At 35.6% G+C, this 23,777-nt stretch overlaps 1 protein-coding gene across 2 annotated transcripts in view; it reads right to left on the bottom strand.

The window, feature by feature from the left end:
- MAGI3 (membrane associated guanylate kinase, WW and PDZ domain containing 3) overlaps nt 1–23,777 on the bottom strand; it is a 249,282-nt gene that overhangs the window by 34,165 nt on the left and 191,340 nt on the right. For both annotated transcript variants that reach the window (XM_036826556.1, XM_036826563.1), the window contains exons 7-13: nt 22,338–22,395; nt 18,222–18,316; nt 12,734–12,922; nt 9,693–10,298; nt 8,443–8,474; nt 6,227–6,383; nt 4,801–4,892 (exon numbers count right to left, since the gene is read on the bottom strand). In XM_036826556.1, the coding sequence (XP_036682451.1) occupies nt 4,801–4,892; nt 6,227–6,383; nt 8,443–8,474; nt 9,693–10,298; nt 12,734–12,922; nt 18,222–18,316; nt 22,338–22,395 (1,229 nt within the window). The remainder of the gene's footprint in view (nt 1–4,800; nt 4,893–6,226; nt 6,384–8,442; nt 8,475–9,692; nt 10,299–12,733; nt 12,923–18,221; nt 18,317–22,337; nt 22,396–23,777) is intronic.

Here is a 23,777-nt window from a genome sequence, read left to right as displayed (position 1 = left end):
ACAAGGTCACTCCTTCAAGACTGGGAGAGGTAGCTGCTTCACCTAATACACAGAAACAAAAATAGAGAGTTAAGCAAAATGAGGAAACAGAGAAATATATTCCAAATGAAAGAACAAAATAAAACCTAAGGAAAAAAACCTTAATGAAATGGAGATAAGTAATTTACCTGATAAAGAGTTCAAAGTAATGGTCATAGAGATGCTTACTGAATGTGGGAGAAGAATGCATAAACACAGTGAGAACTTCAATAAAGAGACAGAAAATATAAAAAAGTACTACACAGAAGTCATGGAGCTGAAGAATACAATAACTGAACCGAAAATTACACTAGGGGGATTCAACAGCAGACTGGATAAAATGGAAGAAAGAATCAGTGATCTAGAAGACAGGGCCATGGAATTCACCCAACAAGAGCAGCAAAAAGAAAAAAAAGAGATGAAAAAAAGTGAAGATAGCCCAAGGTACCTTGGAATGACTTCAAGCAGAAAAACATTTGCATTATAGGGGTTCCAGAAGGAGAAGAGAGAGAGAAAGGAGCAGAAAACTTACCTGAAGAAATAATGGCTGTGAAAACTTCCCTAACCTGGGGAAAGAGACAGACATCCAGATTCAGAAAGCCCAGAGAGTTACCAAAAAGACAAACCCAAAAGGATCCACACAGAGATACATTATAATTAAAATGTCAAAAGTTAAAGAGTGAATCTTAAAAGCAGCAAGAGGAAAACAACTTGTTACATACAAAGGAGCCCCCAAAAGACTATGAGCAGACTTTTCAGCAGAAACTTTGCAGGCCAGAAGGGAGTGGCATGATATATTCAAAGTGCTGAAAGCAAAAAACTTCCAACCAAGAATACTCTACTCAGCAAAATTATCATTCAGAATTGAAGGACAGATGGAGTTTTCCAGACAAGAAACCATCAAAGGAGTTCATCACCACTAAACTGACCTTATGAGAAATGTGAAAGGGACTACTTTAGCTGAAAAGAAAGGGCATTAATTAGCAACAAGAAAACATATGAAAGTGTAAATCTCATGGGTAAGGTAAATATAATCACTTACAAAGCTAGTATGAAGGTTAAAAGACAAAAGTAGTAAAAATAACTATAACTAGAATAATCAGTAAAGGGATACACAAAATAAAAAGATGTGAAACGTGACATCAAAAACGTAAAATGTGATGGGGGGAGTAAAAATGTAGAGTTTTACAATGCATTCAAACTTAACTTGCTATCAACTTAAAATAGACTGATATATATATAAGCTGCTATATGTGAGCCTCATGGTAACCACAAACAAAAACCAATAGCAGACACACAAAAGATAACAAAAATAGAAAATGAGCATAACATAGAAAGCAAGAGAAGAAGAAAGGAACAGAGAGGAAGTACAAAACAGCCAGAAAGCAATTAACAAAATGACACGTACATACCTCTCAATAATTACTTTAAGTGTAAATGACTAAATTCTCCAATCAAAATACTTAGAGTGGCTGAATGTATAAACAAACAAGATGCATCTATATGCTGCCTATAAGACACTCACTTCAGATGTAAGGAGACACAAAGACTGAAAGCAGAGGAATGGATAAAGATGTTCTGTGCAAAAAGAAACCAAAAGAAAGCTGAGGTAGCTATACCTACATCAGACAAAATAGACTTCAAAACAAAGACTGCAATGAAAGACAAAAAGGGCATTACATAATGATAAAGGAGTCAATCCAACAAGAAGATATAACATTTGTAAATGTTTATGCACCCAACATAGGAGCACCTAAATATATAAAGCAAATATTAACAGACCTGAGGGGAGAAACTGACAGTAATACAGTAATAGTAAGGAATTTTAATACTCCACTTACATTAATGACTACATCATGCAGACATAAGATCAATCAGGAAACATGGGTCTTAAATGACACATTAGAACGGATAATCTTAACAGATATATATAGAACATTCTATCCAAAAGTAGCATATTACACATTCTTCTCAAGTGGAACACTCTTCAGGACAGATCACATGTTAAGCCACAAAACAAGTCTCAATAAATTTAAGAAGACTGAAATTATAACAAGCATCTTTTCCAACCACAAGGGTATAAAAGTAGAAATCAATTATAAGAAAATTGGGAAAAATCACAAAATGTGAAGATTAAACTACATGCTACTGAACAACCAATGAATCAATGAGGAAATCAAGAGAGAAATAAAAAAATACCTTGAGACAAATGAAAATGGATATACAACTTACCAAAATCTCTGGGATGCAGCAAAAGTAGTTCTAAGAGGGAAGTTCATAGCAATACAGGCCTACCTCAAAACAAGAAAAATCTCAAACAATTAGCTTTACACCTAAAGGAACTAGAAAAAGAACAAAAGAAGCCCGAAGTTAGTAGAAGGAAGGAAATAACAAAGATCAGAGTAGACATAAATGAGATAGAGACTAAAAAGACAATAGAAAAGTGAAACTAAGAGCAGGCTCTTTGAAAAGATAAATAAAATTGACAAACCTTTAGCTAGATTCACCAAGAAAAAAAGAGGGCTCAAAAGTAAAATCAGAAATAAAGAGAAGTTACCCTTGATGCCACCAGAAATACAAAGGATCATAAGAAACTACTATGAACAATTATATGCCAAAAAACTGGACAACCTAGAAAAAATGGATAAATTCCTAGAAACATGCAATCTTTCAAGAGTAAATCATGAAAAAGTAGAAGATCTGAACAGACCAATTACTAGTAAGGAGATTGAATCAGTAATTAAAAACCTCCCAGCAAACAAAAGTCCAGGACCTGACGGCTTCACTGGTGAATTCTACCAAACATTTAAAGAAGATTTAATACCTATCCTTCTCAAACTCTTCCAAAAAACTGAACAGGAGGGAACACTTCCAAACTCATTCTATGAGGCCAACATTACCCTGATACCAAAAATAGACAAGGACACCCCAAAAGAGGAAATTACAGGCCAATATCACTGATGAACACAGATGCAAAAATCCTCAATAAAACATTAGCAAATCGAATTAAAAAGTACATTAAAAGGATCATACACCATGATCAAGTGGAATTTATTCCAGGGATGCAAGAATGGTTCAACATCCACAAATCAATCAATGTGATACACCAAATTAACAAAATGAAGGATAAAAATCATATGATCATCTCAACAGGTACAGAAAAAGCATTTGACAAAATTCAGTGTCCATTTATAACAACTTTCAACAAAGTGTGTAGAGGGAACACTCCTCAACATAATAAAAGCCATATATGACAAGCCCACAGCTAACACCATACTCAATGGTGAAAGCTGAAAGCTTTCCCTCTAAAATCAGGAACAAGACAAGGATGCCCACTCTTGCCACTTTTATTCAACATAGTATTGGAAGTCCTAGCCATAGCAACTAGGAAAAAAATATATATATACATATGATGTCTTCTTTATACACACACACACACACACACACACACACACAACTACTACTACTCAGCCAGATCACATGTTAAGCCACAAAACAAGTCTCAATAAATTTAAGAAGATTGAAATTATGTCAAGCATCTTTTCCAATCACAATGGTATAAAACTAGAAATCAATTACAAGAAGAAAATTGACAAAATCACCAGATGCGAAGATTAAACTACATTAAAAAGAACGAAATCTTGGTAATTGTGACAACACGGATGGACCTGGAGGGCATTATGGTAAGTGAAATAAGTCAGACAGAGAAAGACAAATGCTGTGTATTCTCACTTATATGTGAAATACAAAGAACAAAATAAACAAACAAACAAAACAGAACAAAACAAAACTCCTAGAACAGAATGGTGGTTGACAGTGGAAAGGGGGTTGGGGGGAGGTAGGCACAAACTTCCGGTTATAAAATAAATGAGTCATGGGGGTGTAATGTACAGCATGGGGACTACAGTCAGTAATACTGTAGTGCATATTTGAAAGTTGCCAAGGGAAAAATCTTAGAAGTTCTTATCACAGGAAAAAAATATACAACTTTGGTGACAGATGGTAATTAGACTTATTGTGATGATCATTTTGTGGTGTATACAAACATCGAATCGTTATGTTGTACATCTGAAACTAATACAATGTTATATGTCAATCATAGCTCAATTAAAAAGAAAAGAAAGACAAAAAAAAAAGAAACAATCAAGGTATTTTATATTTGCCCTATGTAGGGCAACCTGCCTTAAACTTTATTTGCCTCTGATGATTATTTTAACCGTAACTGATATGACTAATTAGAACACATTTATACTCTATAAATCAAATGTTCTAGTCAGAAATAGAAAGAAGCCTGTCATTTTAAAAGCATATTGTTATTCACCTAACTTCTAAGCATGATAATAACGTAGTCTTTCTTGATATTATACAAAAAAACTTTAAATATGTTCTTAAATTCTAAGAAGCACATTACTTTTTATCAAACTAAGGGCAAAACAAAAATAAACCCACTATATTTGTTCTCTAAGTTTGAGTGAGAATCCTGTATAAATAAAATTCTAGATGTAAATGCTTTGCTAGTATAACCATTTATTACTCTCTAATTTACAGCTGACATATTCAGCTTTTACCTATAGTTTTAGCCTCAGCTACACCAAGTTAACTGAGGTATTATGACACCAGTAGAAATGCAGTTCTTCCTCATATTAATGAAACTGTTAGAGAAAACAAAATCTTTTAAAAAACCAAACAAAAAAGAAAACACAACAAAAACACCGTATTCTACCAAATCTCTACTTAAAAGTTTTAACAGGAACAGCCAAATTCCAAAGTATTTAAACTTACAGATTGGTCAGGTCCATCTCCTCCCAGCACTCTAAAGCCAAACCCTGATTCTTGTTTCCGAAGGAAAACATCCAAATCTTTGGTGTTTGGCGCTAAGGAAAACCAGAAAATAATAAATACAAACATACATATACAATACACACTTTGATTTATTTTAAAAGGATTAATAATACAATAAAATTCAATCATAAATCTCTGTTTTGTGCTCTAACCCAAACTTTGAATCAAGACTGCTTAGGAATATTTGCTCCCACTTCCATGCTCTCAGTATTACACTTCCATTAATTCTTGATGCTTTCAAATCAATGTTTCATCTTCCTAAATATGGCCTGGGACTATCAAGACAAAGATCTGTAACAGGGTAAATAAGTATGAAGTCAATTATATATATTGTTTCCACTTGTGTACATCTTTTCCGAGGTAGACCTAAATCTATTTCTAAAAATAAATTTAAAACATTAAACCTACTTGAATCTATGATTTTACTTTAGAAAAGATCTATCATTAGTAAGTAAATTAGTATGAAAATGAATTTCCACCCTATGCACACTCTCTTCTCATCATCTCTCAGCTGGACTCCTCGAAGGAGTCCACTCTACCCTTTGGTTTCCTCCTCTGATTACACACCCCTCTGATTCGTCATCCTTCGTATTCCTGCCAGGAAAATCTTTCTGAAAGACAAGTCCAATAATTTCATCCCTATGGTTAAAACCGTTCTGTGGCTCTCTATCATGTATACTACTGTCTCCAGCTTCCTCAGAACGGCATAATCCTCCCTCTGCAAGCTGCCCCTGCCCCCCACCCCCGCTCTGGTTTCCCTTGCCAACCACACGCAGCTAAACTGAACTCCTTGCAGAACCCAGCCCATACAAGGTCAATGTGCACATGCTATTCCTTCTTTCTTTCCCTTTTATCTGTTTCATAAACGCCTACCTCATTGTCTTTAAAGACTTGGCTAAAGCTTAACTTCCTATATGAAGCAGGATCTGACACTTCCTACTACCCACAGCCGTAAAACTGACCATTTTCTACCTACTTTGGATCCTAATTCATCCAGTCCATCCTTCTATTACTGAACCTGTTAGGGGCTTATCTGCACTTATTTGTATATGTATTTGATTACCTCTTTGTCTTTTCCATTTAGGCTTAATCATCTTTTGGGGTGCAGGGCCTATGTAACCTATTACCTCTGTATTCCCATTACCTACTACGATGTTGGGTAGACAGAAGGCACTTAATAATACATGGTTTTGAAGAAAATAAATGAATGAATGTTGAATATAAATGGAAGAAGCCCGAAGTCATATTAAAATGGGAATGAAGGAATAACTTCAACATGGTTTTGAAAGATGGAAGAGTCGAGTTTTTAAGAAAATTCAAATTAATTTTGTTGCGTGCTTTCCTGAAATATTCCACAACTACTTACGTTTATCTTCATATAAAGTCTTAGATTTCATGTAGACCTCAGAAGGATCCAATTTCGGGGATCCTGACCTGATAATGCTGGGTGGAAAAGGCATAGGCTGGGGAATGGGCTCATTTATGGCCTCCAAACTTCCTGAATTTTCCTTTTTATCTGTTTTCTGAAATGGAAAAGGGCCTTACTTAGTATCTCAAAAAGCCAGATGGTTGATTAGTGCATAAAACTGTTGTCTGAACTGGGTATGTCAACTGATTACAGTTGTGTAAGCAGTAGGGTCAAAGCCACAGCATATTTGCAGTCTTATAGGAATTCACTTTCATAGCTGTGTGTATTTGATTAAAACATATTTCAGTTAAATTAGAAAAAGTTTATCATGATATCAATCAATTAGTCCTACGTTTAAGCAATTTTGCCCTTTTCTCCACCACCAAGACACAAATTGACTTTGAGAAGATAAATAGGGATACAACACAAGGCAGCACTTCCAAGTAAAGCAAGAGGGAGACTCTAAGAGAATACGTCCATGTAACTCTTGACAAACCCCATCCTCCCCACTCACTGAGTTTAATTCTCAGTGAAGATGTTTAAGGTAATGTTCTTTCTAAGAAAATGAAATAGGAAGTGTTAACTCTAATTTAGGTTATAAAGATGACACTGTAAAAACCTGCATGGCCAATCCAAATATATCCCGAAAAAATGCACCATGCCTGAGAATCAGACAAGGGATATTTTCAAATGTTCCTATTCAGATAGAACTTTCCCAAAAGAATAGCTCAGTAAAATGACTTCTCTAATAAAATTAAAAAATGAAATCCAATGAATAGCCTAAGAAAATAAATATTATGGTTTTGAGAACAGCTTGTTATCCTGAATTACGGTTAGAAGAGGGGGATTATAGACATTTATGATAAGATAATTAATGTGACTAGGATGCAGGAGCAGCTTGTCAGGTAGGAGGGAGGGGACAGTCGCTATAAAGCGTTGTGCCAGAAGGGACCCTTCACTGACCCAGACCCCGTCAGATGGCCGGGAGATAAGAGCAGTCTCTTCCACTTTCTCCCACATGTCCTAGGATTCTGTCAGGAGCCGTGAGAGGTCGTCTGAGACTTTCATCAATTATAAAACATTAGGGTCCCCATGGCTGCACTGGCATTCATTATGAAATAGATAGGGCAGCACAGAAGTTAAAAATGAGTAATAGAGGGACCAGAGAAATGGAGAAATGGAGAAAAATACAGTGCAATTTTAACTGAATAGGCAAAAAGAATTTCTGTTCACATTGGACCTAACTGGTCCACTTTTCTATAAAAGTGCTGAGTGTATCTTCCTGCCTGATCCATAAAACAGCAGATTTGCTGAGGATCCTATTTGGTGGGCTATGGAGAATTAATCCATTTTGTATCTGATGGTCTTTTGTTTAGCAGCCCAGGGTTTATGGTTATGGAAGACGATCTTTCAACTATAAGATGACAGACCCCAAATCAAGCAAAATAGAGCAAATTAGGATTTTATACACGATTGTCTTTATATCCATGTCCATATAATTGTGGATATTTAAGTAGCTACACGTGTACCTAGCACTGTTTCTTTCATACCAGTATTTGGTGCGTCCTTTGTTTAGGTCTTATTCTCTACACAGGTCTTTAAATAGGCTAGTCAGTTATTCAGAAGAATGCCAGAGAAAACTGTTCCAAGTCTGATAGCCTCTCACTCTGATAACAAGCAAATTGAGCACAGAGGCCACAATTGTTCTAGAAGGTCCTGTTTAGGGCTAAATGTCAGAAGGTTATCTAAATGTGGGTAAATTATAGTCCCCGTGAATTTATGTGAAACTACTACATCTTCCCATAGTACATCTGCTCGAACATTTAGCTACTCCTTACCCTTGTTCCTCTGAAACACAAAGAAAGTAATAGGACCCATCAGTAGGCACCTCAGTGTGTCCACATTTTACTATTTACAAGACAGGACTATTGGTAGTACAGGCCTCTAATATTCTTCCAGCAGAAATACTTAACCAGCAGAGCACACCTCCTCTATGGGCAGCTTTTCTAACTCACACGCTTCCCTCTGAGTTTCTGATACAAGCCCAGGGCAGTCTGCCTCTTGGCTCCTGCCTGTCTGTAAACGCCACCCCCATGAGCTGCCCTCATGGAGGAGAACGCAGCACCTCTCTCCGTGTGTTCGGAAGAAGCATTTGAGGACCACTGTATACTCACCATTTTGGCAGTTTTAGTTGGTGAAGGAGGACCTTAAAAAAAATGAGCCACATTTTAAAAACAGAGGAAGCATTCCCAGATCACAAATACTGCTAATGTTTATGACAAAACTAGCTTTGACTTTTAGTAGGCTAGTAAATTATGTCCAGTATGTTCTACGTGCCAGGCATTATACACGTATTTCATTTTTTATGACAATCCTAAGGCATAAACGTTACTGCCATTTTATAGATAAAGTAAACAAAGACTCAAATAGATTAACGTTACTTTCCTGTACTGCGGAACCAACCAGCAACTAGGCAGGAAATTGACATCCAACCTGTTTGACACCAAACCCTGGACTCTCATATTTGTTGGAACTCTGGATAATTCTCCAGCCCTCATGAAGAGATCTGAGCACATTCTACCATACCACACAGAGAAGAAACAAAAATAGTTCAAACAAATGAGAATAATAAAAAAAAGTCCCAGTGCAGTTAAACTGCTCATTTGCCTCAAAATGAAAACTAAAAGCCAGTGAGATATATGTGAAGGGCTAAATTTTATTCTTTAAAATACTAGTCATTCATAGGTATGGATTTAAGAAAGCCCATTAAAACGCGACTTTGTGATTAGTCCTTGGAACTGCATTTATGTCTGGGAGCAGTTCAAGTCAGTTGATGACCTTGGAAAATAAAATTATATTTATCTCACATGAGCACTGTGGGGTTTAATTAACATTTACGGACAGATACTAAAGCTTAAGATAAAAGCTTTATGAGCACAAGCTATCATGATTGCTTTTACAGAACAGATTAACACACCATCCAACATTTTGCTTATTCACAGAGATGCTAGCTCTTTCAAAACATCCTTGGTACATTACAGAGGTCCAGATGAAGTACCACTGCTTGAAAGAGTCCATTTCTATTATTGCCATCAACAGAGAAAATGGAATTAAGAGGATATATTTCATTTGAAGTAGCACAATGTTGTGACTCTCTCTAATCATTAAAGTCATAAATCAGATTTTAAAAAGAATATAGAGGGAAAGAAATCCACAATGGACACAAATGAAACCGCAAATAACTAAACAAGCTGCTACAAAAGATACTGCTTATGGAAGCAGTCAGACAGAACTTAAGGAAAACGCATACTAATTACCAGTTAAGTCTGCTGGGAAAAGAGATATTCTGACCTGTAAGGAAGGACAATTCGCAGATACAAATGCATGAACAATGAAGATTTTTCCTTGTTGCGCTTTTACTCACCTCCTCTTAAGATAAGCAATGGTACATCTGCACCTACTGGAAACTGCTTTAGCACCTCTACCACTTGGAGATGTGTTAAATTCTGCACATTTTGACGGTAAATTTCCTTAATTATGTCCCCTTTCTGTAGGCCTTGACACCACTGACTATCCAATATCATTTTCACCTTCTGCCCAGTTGGGCTGTCAGCAATTGCAAACCCAAAGCCTTTAGGGCCCTTGATCAGAGGGACAGTCACTAGCGCTGGCTGGGAGCTGCCTGACGACGCCATAGACGCTCTCTGCTCACTCAGACCTGATGGTCCATTGAGACGATCACGGATCAAGGTGTGCCCCGATTTTCCATTCTGGTCCAGAACCATCGTTCCTGACTTAAAATCCTGAGTATTCATGCAAGTCTCTCCCTTAGTTAATGACTGTCCATTGATGACAGGAGTAGCAGCAACAATGTCCACAACAGGGTCTTCATTGTCATCAGGAAGTGGATAACCACGACATAAAGTGAGGTTTACATACTGATTGACGGGTACCAGTTGAAACATCTGGACAACATCTGCATGGGTGTGACCAAGGACACAGTTGCCATTGATGTCTACAATAACATCACCTGGTAAAACATAAGTCATGTTAAAAATATTAAAACCACCAAATAAGTTACATTTTTGTTGGGGGAGATGAAAATAATTAGTTTAGCATCTAAATTTGAATTTTGGAAACCTCTTACTGTTCATTAACTACTGAAAAGATAGATTTTGAACATCGACATGCCGTTCTCCCTTCTGTGACTCCTCTCTAAAAAGAATATATAAATGTATAAATTCTTAATTATCTTAGTTGCAAAGAGTTATGACCTCAAGCTAAAGTGAATCTTTAAAAAATTAACTGCAAATTCATATTATCATTGTTAGTATATGCTTTGAGTCACACCTAAGTGGTCACACAAAGCTAGGCACATTGTAGTAGGTGTTCAGTACATAGAAGAGGAGTGAATAACCCCATTGGCTACTTGTACAAACAGGCAATCTTTAAATACCACCTTATTTCTTGATTTTAAGTAGCCATTGATTACAATGTACTTAAAAATTCATTCTAGTTTGAACAATGTAAGGCTGAAGTTTAGAATAATAACTTATGAATGTGTTTTCTTTCAGCATCTTTCTTTTTTGTGGATTTTTTCAATTTAGTGTAATTTAGTTTTCAAAAGGAAAAGTAAGCAACAAAAAAATTCAACAGAAGCAAAGAATATATTATTTAAGATGCTGGAAATTCAGCTGAATTAATCCTTGTAAAAGTTGGTTTTGCTTTTCTGATTTTACATTATTATGACCACTTTGGTTGCAGGATTATTACCACTTGACATTTATCAGTTGTGTGTTTTTCTTAATGCAGCTTTAGCTTTTAAAATTTGTCCTCTGATGTCTCATCCATTTGCTGCTTTTATTTGAATACGATTATTTAAAAGGTTATTGCCAAATAAAGGTGCTTTAATTTGTTCTGATTGCATGTAGGCTTTAAAAAAATCAACATGAATGGTATTTAAAAACAAATGTTAGTCTGTGGAAATTTGTTGCAAAATTCAAGAAGCTATAGAAATTAGACTAATTAGAAACAAAGTTTTGACTTTTCTTCCCCTGGTCAAAGTTCCCAGAATTTTAATGGAAGTATTATATTGTTATACAAATTAATAACAGTTTTAGACATATCTGAATCTATATTATAAAATCCTGACAGCATATACAATAGCTACAAGATGTGTTTCATGGACAAAATATTTAAAAAGTCAAAATTGAGGACTTAGGAAAAAACTTTACTATTAATTTTAATCTCTAGAGTTTGTTAATTTTATAAAGTAATAAAAGAGAGCTAAAAATAATTTTCTTTATAAATATAACTTTTGATTATTTTAAGTTTTCTTGTTTATGTTTCTATCACCTAATTGGGAAAGCATAATATGAGAGAGCCCATATCCCAATTGAAAATAAGTTGATATCTGCCATCAAAAGTAATATGACAATTGAATCGTCCAAATGGGGGACATATTTACACAAAGTATGTGAAATAACAGAGGATTAGAAAAGTCTAGCAAACTGTGTAAGAAGCAACCTCAGTGGATTACTAAAATCTTTCTGGAAAAAAGTACTTAAACCTTCCCCATAATCAGTAACTAGTCTTAAACTTCCTCTAACCCACTCAGCCATAAACACTGTCAGCCGTATAAAAATATCTAACAATCACTAAGTAAAGATGTTGGGAAAACTATGTAAAAGACAAATTTATACAGCTCTGTAAAAATAGTAAGATTATTGTCTATAATTCTTAACATAGCAGTTTAATTTTACTAACAGCCACTAAGGAAGCAAAAAATAAAAACCCAACTTGGAAAAAAACTGTGGGATATAACAATTTGTTCAGTATCATTATAAACATCACAACGAATCATTTTTCAAAAAAGATTACAGGTTAATGTTAAATAACTCCAAAAGTACCCAACATAATCAGAGAAAATCAAACTATCAAATCGTTTTCTGATATGGTTAATAAATCTTTGGCTTAGTACAGCCAAAGAGTTATCTCAAAATATGCAAACTATTCAAAAAATTAATAAATTTAATGTTTTGACTAAGTTTCCACTTATTTGTAAAAATGACCCTCCTTCAAAACTAGCATGCACTTAGTTTAGAAGATAAACTATTTTAATACAGGAATCTCCCTCTTCAGTTGTATAATTTAGTTCTCTCTCTATTTATATAAATATATATATACACACAAGTTTTATATATACTTACATAGCTACTGTATAATATTTGTTATATACGTTACATATATAATATATATATAACTTTTTCACTATAATTTTTGTTATAGTATCATAACTCTTTAAGTATTTCTTTTTTTTTTTTTTGGCCACACCTCACGGCATGCACAGGATCTTAGTTCCCCAACCAGGGATCGAACCCGTGCCCCCTGCAGTGGAAGCGTGCAGTCTTAACCACTGGACAGCCAGGGAAGTCCCTCTTTAAGTATTTTTGAAAAATCTGTTACCTGGTGCAATTTTCCCATCCTGAGCTGCAGGACCATCTTTCAGCACATTTTTCACTTGTAGGAACTCATCAGGCCTATCTCCACCAATAATGGTAAAACCAAATCCCATTGTGCTTTTTTTCAATGATGCTCGAACAAGGATGCCTTTAAGCTGGGATGGATCTCGAGTAAAGTGTGATTTTTCCATATCTGCGTAAAAATGAGAAACAAGAATAATTACAATGAATATAGCCCTTGAAGCTCATCTCCAAGATAGTCTATATAACTTAAATATAACAAACCATAACATAACAGGAAAAAAATAAGAGAGAATCTAATGTTATAGAACAGTTGGAATTTAAATTCATAAACTAAATCACTGAAAAAAAACCCTTAGCTAATGAATCATTTATCTTTTATAGGACTCTTCTATGTCATTTGAAAGGTAAAAACATCTACTTTATCCCCTTCCTCACCACTGCCTTGTTTGTACTTACTTTTTCTTATCCCAAAGAGTCCTTTATTTAGAAGTCAAAATGACACTCCTGAAGGGTAACATTTATTATTAAATTCCTGAAAGCCTTCAGCACTCATTCAGATGTATATTTCATTTGAATAAGCAGCTACTGAGGTCTATGCAGAAAACACTATACTAGGAAGATGAAGGCAACTGTCACAAACTTATAAAAGAGAACACATCGAGAACTTTTTATAATTTATGACTCAGGCTTTCTGCAACCTTTAATTTATATCTGATGAGAGGAGCAAATCCCTGCACTATCAGTATACAGCTCCACGCGTCTTTCCCTTTTACTCATATTTAGTGGAAACTTTAGGAAGACAAAAAGCACAGCTCCTCTGAAAAGCCTCTTTTAAGAGGTTTCCCCAGATGATCCTAGAACTAAAAGTGATCCATATTTGCAAGTAATACCTCTCTTCTCTTCCCCAGAAACTTTCACTCCTCTCTTCCACCCGGCTGCCATTAGGGCACTTATGAAAACCGTGGGGATCAAATTGTACAGATTCGTAATTTATAAAGCATTGTTTAAGTTATCTTTTTAAAATACGGTTTAAACTTTTCTCACAAATCTCTTTTTTAACAGCTTTATTGAGATATAATCCAATAATGACAGAATTATACAAGTCAATGACGTGCAACCATCACCACAGTCTAATTTTAGCACATTTTTCTCTCCCCCCAAACACACACACCAAAGAAATCTGTGTCCATTAGCAGTCACTCCCCATTTCTCCCCAACCTGCCCTCACATCCTAGTCTTAGGCAACCACTAGTCTACCTTCTGTCTATAGATTTGCCCAATCTGGACTTTTAATATAAATGGAATCATATAATATGTGGTCTTTTGAATGCTTTATTTCACTTAGCATAATTTTTTTGAGGTTCACCTGTGTTGTAGCATGTGTTAGTACTTTATCCCTTTTTATTGCCAAATAATATTCCACTGTGCAGATATATCATTTTATTTATCCATGTATCAGTTGATGGATATTTGGATTGTTTATACTTTTTGGATATTATAAATAATGTTGCTATGAACACTCATGTACAAGATTTTGTGTGGGCAAATACTTTCATTCCTCTTAGTTACATACTGGGAATGGAAATGCAGCAGTTACCATAAACATATCATAACTATGTTTAACATTCTGAAGGACTGCCAAACTTTTCCAAAGTGGCTGTACCATTTTACATTTCCACCATCAATGTATGAGGGTTCCAACTTCTCCACATCCTTGCCAACACTTGTTACCGTCTGCTTTTTTGGTTACAGCCATTCTAGTAGGCGTGGAATGGTCTTACACTGTGGTTTTGATGCTCATTTCCCTAATGACTCAAATTAACAAGGGTGACTTGTTTCATATTTAGACCACACTTAGCACTAATATCAAGCGCAGAGTTAATCTGTGTGTATCTGCTGCTGCCCCTCTTAGCAAAGTGTTCTAAGAGGCATGCATTAAACTTACTGGCAATTAGAAAAGAGCAATCCTTGGGGCTGCTCTGTATGGTTGTATAGATTGTGCAGTATGCATATGGCTCCTGCAAGAGGTAGGGCTGCCCTGGAAATACTGACAAAGGCAGGTTTGGGATAGGAGTGGGTGTACTCTATTCATTATGTTCTTCCCAGATTTGCTGATCTCTTACAAATACAAGCACTTGACATTTAAAAAAAAAATCAGCTATTTTGGGCTTCTCAAAGGAGAGGACTAGACTCCAGATAGGAGTGTATTCACCACAGTAAACACTATTTTGTGAGGCCTCTGAGTTTGGCCAGTCAGGCTACTTGTGGCAATACCTCAGTGCATTGCTGGCTCTTGATGAGCCTCTGACATTCAAACTAGCAACTCATCTCTGAGCAAAATATTACTTAAAAAAATTATTTGACATGCTCAAAGCCTATTTAGTTATGTAAGCTGATTATGACTGCCCCCTAGTGTGGCCTATCAGATCGTAGATAAGATCATTTAAGTACTGTGTGCAGGTACTTGAGGAAAATATCTTTGATGAAATGTACCTTTCTCATTTTTATGTCAAATATTCAAATATTTCTGGTCAGCTATCCCATGCTCTAGTCCCCGTGAATATCAGAATAAGACTGGCATCTGAGGGCTACAACAGAAAATCAACATATAATATATGAGCTCCAATATGTGCAAACATTAAAGTGGGAGGGAAAGTTTTGGTTAACACCTAATTTGGGAAAGTAGTAATAAAACAGCCAAACCCAATTAGAAATTGGTCAGAAGTAGGTCTTATCAGAATTTAGATACAGAAAAGTGAGAATAAGAAAGGCACAAAGAAACTATCATTGAGTCTAACAATCCTGATTTTAAATCCAAGCTTTGTGATTTAGTTGAGTAATCTTGGAATATAATTCAACCTGTTTAAGTCTCGGTTGCCTCATCTATAAAAGGCGGGGTAATAGTACCTAATTCATGGGGGTGTTACAGGGATTAAACTAGGTAATGCACAGAAAGCATAAGAAACAGTGCTTGACAAACAGTAAGTGCTCAATAAATGTAGATAAACACAAACCCATACAGGCTGCCTAAGGAAGGAGGCTCACGAACTTGAGTACTTCTGTCCCTGCGGCAAGTATATCCCTGGGATGGAAGCATCAGACAACTGTAACTTGATGCCATCAAGGCATCTGGATGGGGAAAATAATATTAACCTTGCAGCAATATTTTGAGACTTAAATGAGATGATGTAATATAAAGCATCCAATTTAGCACTAGACTCTATCTCAATAAATGGTAACCATTATTCTTCAAGGACTAGAATAACTTCCATCACTTCTAGGAAGCCTTTCCTTTCCTCTCGCAGTGAGATTTAATTTCTCTCTCCTTTGTTCCAACACTACTGTTTATATCTGTAATATCATACTATACTAAAATTATGTGTCTGTTTCCCTGGCTAACTTGTGGGCTCCTGAAAGACAGATGCTGAGTCATTACTCTCTCATAGGAGAGTGTCTGGTTATCTAAAGTAATAAAACACATGGGTCCTGCCCTCGAGGAGCTTAGAGCTTAGTAAAGGAGACAAGATCTTTGCTATGGGCCATGGAAGACATGGGCATTCAGGAACTACATGTTATAATACAAAGAACTCTGAATTTAAAGTCAGTAAAACTAGGTTCAAATCCAGACTTGACACTCACTGTGATTGTAAGCAAGAGGCTTAATCTTTCCTGAAGTCTGTTTATGTGTAAAATGGGGACTCATGTTCCTCTGCAGTTAATGTCCTCTGGCTACCCCTTTCACACTCAAAGCTAGCAAAATAGTTGGCTAAACCCACTGTCTTCACTTCTACACCTCCCATTTCCTCTTTATTCTACTGCAGTTTTATTTCACTCTTCCCTTGCTCTTGCTAGAGTGACAAATGACCTCCACATTTTTAAGTCCAATGTAAAACACTTTTCAATTTTCATCTTTCTCGACTTTTCAGCACCATGTGACACAAATACTCAGCTTCTCTTTGAAACTCGTTTCTTCTCATGGCTGCCTATCCTTACAACCTCATCTCTTGTTACTACCCTAAAATACCCTACGTGCTGGCCATTTGTATCTGTTCTCTGACCCCTGGACCACCATTTCATGCTTCTATGATTTTATATATTCTGTTCCTTCTAGCTGGTATGCCTTGTTGCTCTTCTAAAATTTTGATCTGCCTGACTTAACTTTTCCTGGCACTTCAAGACCCAGTTCACATATGTCCTCTGCCTGAAGGTTCCCCTGCCCCCTTGATTTCCTCCACCAAAGCAAAGTTGTGCACTCCCTCCTTTATGCCACCACTGTACCTTGTACATCTCTATTAATAGCAATGAAAGCTACTGTTTATTGGTCACCATGTGCCAGACACGTATTTGTAAGCACTTTACATGTATTGTAAGCACTTTACATGTATTAATTTGCATACTCAGAACCACCTTAACAGGTAGGTACTACTATTATTCCTGTTTTGTAGATGAGAAAACAAAGAATTTAAAAACGCAACCAAGGTTACACAGCTGGGATTCAAACCTACTCCGTCCCCTGCTCATTCAACTACTAATACAGGATGACACCTATCACCATATAGTGTAACTATTAGTTTCCTATTTTAGGCTGTGAACTCTTGAGGGCAAGACCTATCTGACTCTTAATCATTTTTTTAATACCATGTACCTAGCAAAGCACTGGGCATATAGTAGGTGCTCTAAAATATTTGTTAAACTAAAAATATTTGTTAAATCAAATGCAAATCTTAAGGGAAGAGACTATGTTTTGGAAGAGTAGTTATAAGAAAAAACTGTTTCTCTCACTGGCAACAGAAGTGAAGAATCTAATAGATTATTATGATATGACCATATAGACCTTATTAATGACAGAGAGAGAAGGGGGAGGAGATGAGGAGGGATAAGTTGGATGTAAGAAATTTCTGGGCATCTTTTTCAAAATACACATGGCTAGGCTCATCAAAATCTCAGGACCTTTGTATTTTTAAAATGTTCCCCAAATGATCCTGATATTTCTAATACCCTACCATCCCACTTGAGAATCAATGATGTAGGCAATAATATAGTGGATTTACTTAGTATTTGTTCGTATCAGTTAATGAAGAATCCTGAATGGTTACTGACGTTAGATCTAAGCAATTAACTTGAGAGAAGCACATAATGAATTAGAGATCTAATACTGGCTTGACCTTAAAACACTAGGAAACAATCCAATCTTCAAATTAAAACCTTGCACCCATAACAAAGCTATTCAGTCCCTTTTGCCAACAATTTCATACTTTCTATATAAGCAGCATGAGAAAAATCTCAGTATTCTCAAACTGTCCAGATGTTTTATTAAGATTATTCATACATTTACAGTGACAGAAATTAGATATTCTCTGTTGAATTTCAAAGCCCCAACAGTAAAAAGTTCAAACTCACTTTTATTATTTCAGCATATAAGTTTCACAAGTTATTCTTAGAAGAGAAGATAGAGGTAAAAGTTCTACCTGGTTTTGAAGACCCAGTATCAGCCTGTCCTAACTGCTTTTTCCTTTTGGCTTCCTCCACTGGATTTTCAAACTGGGTTTTCTGGTTAAGGTGACTGTAAAATGTAGAAAAATATGCATTTCAGTTTAATATGAAAGAATTACATATTTTTAAATAGACTATCATAGGTTAAGGGATAAATATGTACCTTTACGCTATGGAACCCAGATATGCTGACAGGTCACAGAGGAAGAGCCTTCTGGCAACTAAAGAAGGGCCCACAGAAGATGCCTAGAAGTCAAAGCTGCTGAAGTATTCACTATAGCTTCCTTATAAACGTTTCTAATATAGCTAATAACAGTTTTCAAAACTACAGTAGAAGCCCTCATATATGATATAATCAGAACTGTTGGTAATTAATCAGTTAATTTTTTTTAAAGGCAGTTAATGGTAGGAGGGTTTTAAGGTTCTCTAAAGTGAAGCAGCCGTAAAGACACATTTGAAGAAATCTGAGTGTAGAAGCCTTCTAGAATTTTACTATTATTTTTCCAACTGACTCACCCACATCAATTTAGCAGCAACTAAGCAAGTGACTTGCTTTTATCAAACTGTTATCACAGAACAACTCTCACAGTTAAATTTCTTCAAAATTATATAATAATTAGTTACATAATTATAACATAAGTTTAACTGTTTTTTATGATTTAGGCGCAATCACAACTGACTCTTGAAAGCATACAAGTCTGTGGGGGAAAGCAGAAAAGCATGGGGAGACTAGAGGTAGGCCATTAGCCGATAGTATTCAATATACTAAGGGTGAGAGTATGTTTTACAGAGGGAACTGAGCATAGGTTATTCTGGCAAGTCAGTTAAGTGTAACTTGGTTAAGAATGCAACTATTGTACAAAAGATGTTTAAGACCGCAAACAGGTCTAATACAGAAGCAAGGGGGAATTATATTCTAGTATTTCTATAGTACAAATATATTTTAGCCAAATGAAATGCATTTTCTAGTAGAATCCATTGTAATGAGAAGTGACATTAGTAAATACCAACAATTAAACAACAAATCATGAGAATTTCAGATTATGATTGTCTTTAGATAGGCTATTACAAAATCTATATGTAAATAGTCATATGACTTGGATATTTTCTTTACCATTTGTGAACATTAATGGTGATGGGGGAGGGGGCAGCAGGGACAAAAAACAACCCTACAGCAAGGTATGCTAGCTTCTGAGTATGCTTCTCTATGCCTTTTAGGCTTCTAGTGCATTATTAACTCTGCAACAGATGTAGCTATTTAGTTTCAGAGCTCTAAATAGGGCAAGTTCTACTTGACATCCTTTGGGTTCTGATTTCACAAAAACTCAGGTATGCTTCTGCTTCTTACTATGAGGGGGGACCTTATCAACTGAGTTACTGTTTACCCCTCTGTGAAAATGAAGACTTTGGTGTTAAGTTAGGTACCATTTTAAAAGTTATTTATTAGGTACTGATAATTTACATAGTCTTGAAAAAATAAAACTAGAAACTGACACTTAGAAAAGAATAAACCTGTTGGGAAAGAATCCTGGCTCACTTTAACGTCATCAGCTAGAATGACTCACTTTGCCACCCAGGTATTAGAACATAAAAAGTAGTAGTATACTCTTTGTTATGTGTGGGAGAAGAGAGTAGAAGTATGCGAATGAGTAGTCCCTTTCCTGAAAATTCTTTGACAAATAATGTAAGATTTTAGTGAAGGGAGTAATTGCATCTGTCACCTTAGACTATCTAGATTAAAATGTCACCCAAAAAACAAAACAGTAAAAACACTCTCCTTTTCATTTAGTTACTTATACCCATAATATTATTAAGATAACAAATTTTGTCTTCTATAAAACCAGCTTATGGAAGTAAGAGAGGAGAATATGACAGATTATCAGAAAAATTAAACAAGGGTGGCAAACAAGCTTAATTAAATATGTAATAAATAATTTGAAATTTCACCTGTATTAAAATTTTGTATATAAGAATTATAAGAATTCACCTCGACAAACAAAATCATTATCCTTCGCGAAGGGTTAAGATATTAAAAGCAGACGTATTTTGACTTTGTCACCTGACTGCATCAAGACAGTTAAAGCAATACGTTAAGACAACATTTCTAAATATATAAGCATTCTTATGGAAGGCCTGCCATTAAATTTTGGGAACAATTTTATTTTCAAAAATAAATTAATCCATTTCAGAATCTCATCTTCTAAAATAAATACTTACCAAAAAAAAACCTGCCATTGCAGTTGGTGTTACTACTATAAGGCTCCTGCCAAGAGCAATCATTGTGCCATCTGGTTTGACAAACTAAGAGAGCCAAAGAGTAGCCATTCAAGTTAACAGCTTTTTATCTCCATCAGTAAACTCACTGCAGATTACTATAGTCGAGATTCAAAGCCTAACTAATCTGGGAATCAAGCCACACTCCAGAGCTCAGCTGACTCCATACTAATGTGCATCTTGAGTACAGCCTGCTCGTTCTTAATCTAATAAATTACCCTCCTGTAAAATGAGCTCGTCTGGGAGCAATCATACAAAATCACATTGCTGCCACTGCTGTTGCTTCTAATCAGGCTATTTCACATACCTCCATGACAGCTGAGAGCAGGTCACTTCAGGATTTGCCCTAAAGTTGCTTCAATATTAGTATATCCTTGCTTAACGAGAACCAGATCATTTAGCCCAAGATTTTATAACAGGCAAATGTCTTTCACCTCTTGACCGTGTACTCAAATTCACTTGGAATGGATACTAAGAGAATGAGAATTATTATCTCAGAAATGTTCAGTAGTGTTAATGGCAAATAATAACTGATTGAAGCCCAATTTAAGTAGACTAACTCTTGGGAAAAATCCCACAATTCCTTTTCAGCTAGCCTTCAAATATTTCTTTGACTAGAAAAATGGTTGGTTTTTTTCTTCTAATTAAATATGCTTTAGAAAAAAAATAACAAAAGAACTGCTGTGAACTTTTCACATCACAGTATTAGAAAGATATGAAATAACACAATGGAAATAAAATTAACATAACCTTTCAATGGAACCAAAATATTGACACTGTTAAGTTACATATCCAAGGGTCAAAATGACTCATTTTCTTAGGGTACAAGTTAGATTTTAAGAAATCATTCCAAAAATCCCTCTAACCACACACAGTGACTCAAGTAACAACCTACACACTAAGATAAAGACTAGCGTTGTAACAGGACTCAGAGTTACTTGCATTAGGGAAGTGGCACTGCTTTGTGCCAACAAGTGATGAAAAATTAATTAGCAATCACAAAACTAGAAGATTCTCATGTTCGCTATTTTTCCAGGTAATAATATTTTGCCTTTACTACCTTGGCAGTTGGTGCAGACTCCTAGTTCCCAGGTAAATAGTAACCTCTCTGATGCAATTATTTGCCTGGTACTAGATGCCTGAGGTCAAAATTCTATCCATACCATCTGGAGAGAAAGCAATCCCAACGATCATAATAATGTAGCAATTAGATAAGTGAAGAAAAGGGAAAGAAAAATTAGATGTTGATGTTATCCTAATTTCTCTGGCTAACATAGGCAGGTGTTTGATCCTCTACGCCAACACAGATTTATGTTAAATTTAACCATAACAGCTGTGTGAGAAGCAACTTTCACCCCCAAAAAGAATACTAAGTTTTCCTTAATTAACTCCTTGAAAGAGAGAACAGTTTTAATTAAATACTTCAAAGGTTTGGATCATTATGATACAATGCCCTTAAAGTCCTTTCATTGCTTTCAGAACCATGCAAGTATAGTGTTGAAAGTGACCTTAATAGTTCACCTTATTTCAGTCTTCTATCTACTACTTCTCTCTTTAGAGGCCACAGTAGTACTGATAACATCTCTAGCCATTACTCATCTGGGCAACTTCCCCCTGTCTCTCTATACTTACTTCAAAGCCAGCTTCTAGACAGCCCAGTCAGTGAAGCAAATGCCCACTGTCCCTACCTTCTCACTCCCCTAGTGGCAAAACCTGAAAGCTGGACTGCAGAAGCATAAAGTATTCCATTCACTCCCTAAAGTTGTGTAATGAAAGGAAAACATTTGGGAGAACATTAACTGAGGTAACAAACTTACTCAACATAGTAGGTCCCATACTGAGGGTCTTCAATTTTCTCCCAGCCATAAGGAAGTTCTGCAAATAAAAAAAAAACAGAATTGAGTGAAATGCCAGTTTCAAAACCAACAAGAAAATAATTTACAGAATGAACTTGTGTCTTTTATTTCATTACACTAATATTTGGGAGACGAAAGCTGAGGGCTCACTTTCAAAGAACAAACACAGTTTGAGTGGTTTCTTCAATAGCAAGTGAGTACCTCGGCAAGTAATCAGAAGCACAGAAGAAAAGATGACATTAAACTCAAAGGTGTTTATTCCAATCACAAGCCATAAAATGCTAATTATTTAAGAAATCACCTGGTATACTTCTTTCATTTAAAAAGCCTGATAACAATGAGGTGAGACACACCTTGTAGTTCAATACAAGCAGCAGCTGCGTGTTAAATTTTTCACTATTAGACAAAGGATTTGTCAATTATTTCTGTTATCACATTCTGACCCACTTCTCCCCACAGGAAAGTCCAGCCTTGGATTTTTGCCATTTCAAGTGGGCAATCTAGATTTGCTTAAAATCTAAGAAAATACCTACTGTCCCTTGCAAGAGCTTGATCTAAGTATCTGAAGGAAAATTTATTTAACTACACAGTGCCTTGTGTAGAATCTATATTTATGTATGGTTACAAAGAAATACCTTACATAGGATTATTATGTGTTATTGCAAGTAAACTGACCAATAAAATATAACCAGAAAAACTGAAAGTAGTTGAATTTCTGATAGTTAAAAAAAAATCTGGTCTTTGCAACATAAACTGGCCCTGTCAAGAAAGAATCCCCTTTTCCTCCCACTCTGTTTTCCAAGGTAAGGCTGCTGAAGAATCATTTTATTAGTCAGACATGGATTAAGTTGGCAGGAGTGTTCCTACCAGGTGGTTTTTATTGCTATCAATTATACATAGGAGCCCAGCAAGAAGGAATTTTTAAAAAATCTATAGTTGTACACTATGATGACCACCCTGACCACGCTTTTATTTTCAATTTCTTTTAGACTCTTTTTCTGCTATGCTGAAAAAACATGTACACATGTGCACACACATACAAATGACATATGCTAGACAGCAAACAGGCTTAGAAAAATAACAAAGTACTTATTCATTTTATATCATTAACCTGTAGTATATCGACTTTGTAAGTAAAAATTCCATTATAATGAACCTGATAAACAATACAAACTGTTATGCTCTAATAAACAGTATTATTCCACATTCAGAACAAAAGGAGAGAATAAATGACTAGGCTCTTGATGAAAGGCTCTGAATCACCTCTACCCCTTTTCTCCAGCATATTTTTTCTGCCTATGTATATATATTAATTAGTGGTTTTGAAGCTTGGTGAGTTTTTGTGGTTTTCCTTTGAAGAACCTGGTTGAAATTTCTGAGGTGGAAAAGATGCGAATAGTT

This window comes from Balaenoptera musculus, chromosome 1 (assembly GCF_009873245.2).
Source record: "Balaenoptera musculus isolate JJ_BM4_2016_0621 chromosome 1, mBalMus1.pri.v3, whole genome shotgun sequence".
NCBI lineage: Eukaryota > Metazoa > Chordata > Mammalia > Artiodactyla > Balaenopteridae > Balaenoptera > Balaenoptera musculus.
Note: the sequence above shows the minus strand (reverse complement) of the source record. Positions and strands in the feature narration are given on the sequence as shown.